The 3,373-nt window shown below is 54.0% G+C and overlaps 1 protein-coding gene across 1 annotated transcript in view; it reads left to right on the forward strand.

The window, feature by feature from the left end:
- Positions 1–2,918, forward strand: part of LOC123860422 (cytochrome c-like) — a 45,851-nt gene extending 42,933 nt beyond the window's left edge. The window contains exon 2 of the mRNA XM_045899139.1: positions 2,785–2,918. Coding sequence (XP_045755095.1) covers positions 2,785–2,918 — 134 coding nt within the window. The remainder of the gene's footprint in view (positions 1–2,784) is intronic.
- Positions 2,919–3,373: the final 455 nt, after the last annotated feature.

Here is a 3,373-nt window from a genome sequence, read left to right on the forward strand (position 1 = left end):
GGCACCCTCTTGTAGGTACTGTTTCGAGGGTGACCCGTGGGTTTTCGCAGAGGAGCCCTTGGTATTGTGCTAGCCGAGAGTTGGAAAGGAAGCAGTGTCCCTGTGCATTCATGAGGGACAAACTGCATGAGGGACCTTGACGTTAAGTTCTTGCCCCAGGGTAAGTTTGTCCGCCTCCTTGGTAGGACTGTGGCTGCCAGTGCGCTGAGGCATGGTGGCCATCCCGCTGCCACGGGGTCCAGCTTCTTTGACAGATATGCAACTGGCCATTGCCAGGGCCCAACAGTCTGGGTAAGTACCCCGAGTGCTATCTTTTCTTTTTCATGTACAAAGAGATTGAAGGGTTTCTCTGTATCTGGTAGGCCCAGGGCTGGAGCCTACCCCAGGGCGGTCTTTATCTCTGTGAAGGTGGCTTCTGCTTCCTCAGTCCAGGCAGGGGGTTCTCGATCTGGTCCCCCTAACAGATCATAGAGGGATCTTGCTATTGCCGAGAACCCAGGGATCCAGATGTGGCAGAATCCTGCAGCCCCCAGGAATTCTCGTAGGCCCCTTTTTGTCTGGGGCTGTGGCAGGGAGATGATGACTTTCTTTCTCTCTGGCCCTAGTTCTCTTTTCCCTTGGGTGAGGAGGAAACCAAGGTATCAGACCTGTTGTTGGCAGATTTGTGCCTTCTTCCATGAGACTCCGTACCCCGAGTCCGACAGGAGCTGTGGGAGGGCCTTTGTGCCTTTTGTGCAGTCTTCCTATGTGTCACTGGTGAGTAGGAGGTCATTCACATACTGGAGGAGGGTGCATCATGTGGCCTCTGTTGGGAAGCTGGAGAGGTCCACGGCCAGCCCTTCCCCAAAGAGGGTTGGTGAGTTCTTAAAGCCCTGTGGGAGGTGCGTCCAAGTCAGTTGCATCTGGCGCCCTGTATCAGGTTCAGATCATTCAAAGGCAAACAGTGGCTGGCTCTGGGAGCTAAGCGGAGGCAGAAGGCATCCTTCAAATCTAGGCAAGTGAACCATCTGGCCCTCCCTGTAATTTGGCCGAGGAGGGTGTATGGATTCGGAACCACTGGGTGCAGAGAGATGGTCACCTTGTTGATGGCCTGCAGGTCTTGAACTGGTCGGTATCCCCCTCCTAGCTTCCTGACTAGCAGGAGTGGGGTATTCCAGGCTGACTGGCACTTGACTAGAATACCTGCTTCTTTGAGTTTGGCCAGATGTTCTTGGATGCCGATCTTAGCTTCTTGTGGAAGGGGGTATTACCTTTGCCTCTGAGGTTGGGCTCCTGGGATCAGTTCAACAATGATAGGGGCCCGATTCTGGGCTAGTCCAGGTGGGTTGTTTTCAGCCCATACTGAAGGGAAGGCGAGTCTGAATTCCGGTGGGCTGCTCAGTTGGGCCTGGGCACAGAATAACCTTCATTCTTCCCTTGGCGTGGTAATTGCTAGTATTAGAGACCCTGTCTCCTCTTGCCTTTGGTTCAATCGGAAGCTAGTGTGTCCAGTGGGCTCAAAGGTTATCTGAGCCCTAAGCTTGGAGAGTATGTCTCAGCCCAGGAGAGGGATGGGGCAATCAGGCAGATAAAGGAATTCATGTCAGACCTTGTGGCTCCCAAGTTCACACTGGCGAGCCTGGCAAAAGGGCTGTTGTATCGCCCGTGTCCCGGTGGCCCCAAGGATGGTCGCAGTCCTTTTGCTGAAAGGGGCCACTGGGGAGGTGACAACAGAGTACTCGGCCCCAGTATCAACCATAAAAGTCACTGGTTGGCCCCCCACCTTCATTCTGACCATGGGCTCATGGGGGCCAAGGAAGAAAGAGCCTGGTCGCCCTCAGTCTGAGTCCATTCCCGTAAGGCCTATGAGGTCCTCCTCTCAGGGTTCTTCCTTGTAGCAGCTGGGCTTCTGAGCCTTTCCCCGGTTGTGACATTCGTTTTTCCAGTAGACACACTGATCCCTTGCCAAGGATGTTCTGGGTCTCCCCCCTTTCGGTGGTCGCGGTCTCCCCGCCTTTGTGTTGTCCTTTTCTTTCAGGGCGATGGCGAGGAGGCTGACTTTCTTTTTCATCTTTTTGTTGGCTTCCCGTTCAGCTGCGACCTCCCTGTTCACCTAAACCTTATCGGCAGTCTCTATTAGCTGGGTGATGTTCATCCTGGCGAAACCCTTCAGTTTCTGAAGTTTTTTTCTGATGTCTGGGGTTGTCTGAGCCACTAAGGAGGTGTTTACCACCTGTTGGCTTTCCTGTGCCTCAGGGTCAAATGGAGTGTATATCCTGTAGGCTTCACATAGTCTTTCATTGTAGTCCCGGGGGACTACCCTGGTTATTGAGTGACCGAGGATACCTTAGTCATGTTCATGGGTTTCTTAGCTCCTGCCCGGATTCCCCAGAGGTGGGCCTCCTGGTACCAGCGGACATGGGCCTGTCCCTCGGTTGTGGTGAAGTCCCATGCTGGGCGCTCTTCAGGTGCAGCCCTATTAGCCCAGGCAGCAGGGTCGATGACTCCCGCTGGTGCGTGCTCTTCCAGGTACTGCCGTGCACCTTTCATTATTCTCCTCCTTTCCTCTGTGTTAAACAGGGTGCGGAGTAACTGTTGGCAGTCTTCCCAGGTTGGCTGATGAGTCTGGAAGAGGGATTCTATGAAGTCTACCATGGCCTGTAGTTTCTCAGAGTAGGATGGGGTGTTATGTTTCCAGTTGAGGAGGTCGGTGGTGGAGAAGGACTGATAATACATCATGGAACGGCCAGTTTGGACTGTCCCATCTTCATCGCGCCTCTCAAGTTCCTGCGTCTCTCGTACCAGCATTTGGAGGGCGCTTGCGCCTGGCCTTGGGCACAGCCTGGCTGCTGGTCCTGGAGAAAGTGGGCCCTTTGGGCCTGGGGGCACCGGTGAAACCGATGGCGGCGGAGTGTCTGGAGCTGAAGGGCCAGGTGTAGATGGTCTTGGGGGTATGTACGGTGAGGGCAGAATCAGTTCATCCTCGGGATCTCTGGCTAGGATTTGTAGAGACTGGGGCTTTTGCTCATTTTCTTTAGGTCGCTTGGATGAGGTGATTAAGACCCTGGCCTGTGCTTGCCTATTGCAAGCGAATCGCACCCAGCGGGGAAGGATCTGGGCAATTCCTAGCCAGGAGCCAATGTACGGAAACTGGTCAGAGTATCCTGGTTCTCCTGTTAGGACTCACCATACTCGACGAATCGTTGGTACATCCAATGTCCCTTCTGAAGGCCACCCGACATCAAAGGTGGGCCATTCCAATTCACATAGGGTTCTCAAGTTGCCAGGGTTCATCCTGACTCCACAGTCTCCCGAAAAACCCTTTCTTGAAATTTTTGATCATGGTCTCCAGAACCATAGGTTTACTCTGCCCTGACCCCACGGTGATGTCCCC

Source organism: Mirounga angustirostris, unplaced genomic scaffold (genome assembly GCF_029215605.1).
Source record: "Mirounga angustirostris isolate CCGP_5_RB_7025 unplaced genomic scaffold, mMirAng1.0.hap1 SCAF_4, whole genome shotgun sequence".
In the NCBI taxonomy this organism is placed as follows: Eukaryota; Metazoa; Chordata; class Mammalia; order Carnivora; family Phocidae; genus Mirounga; species Mirounga angustirostris.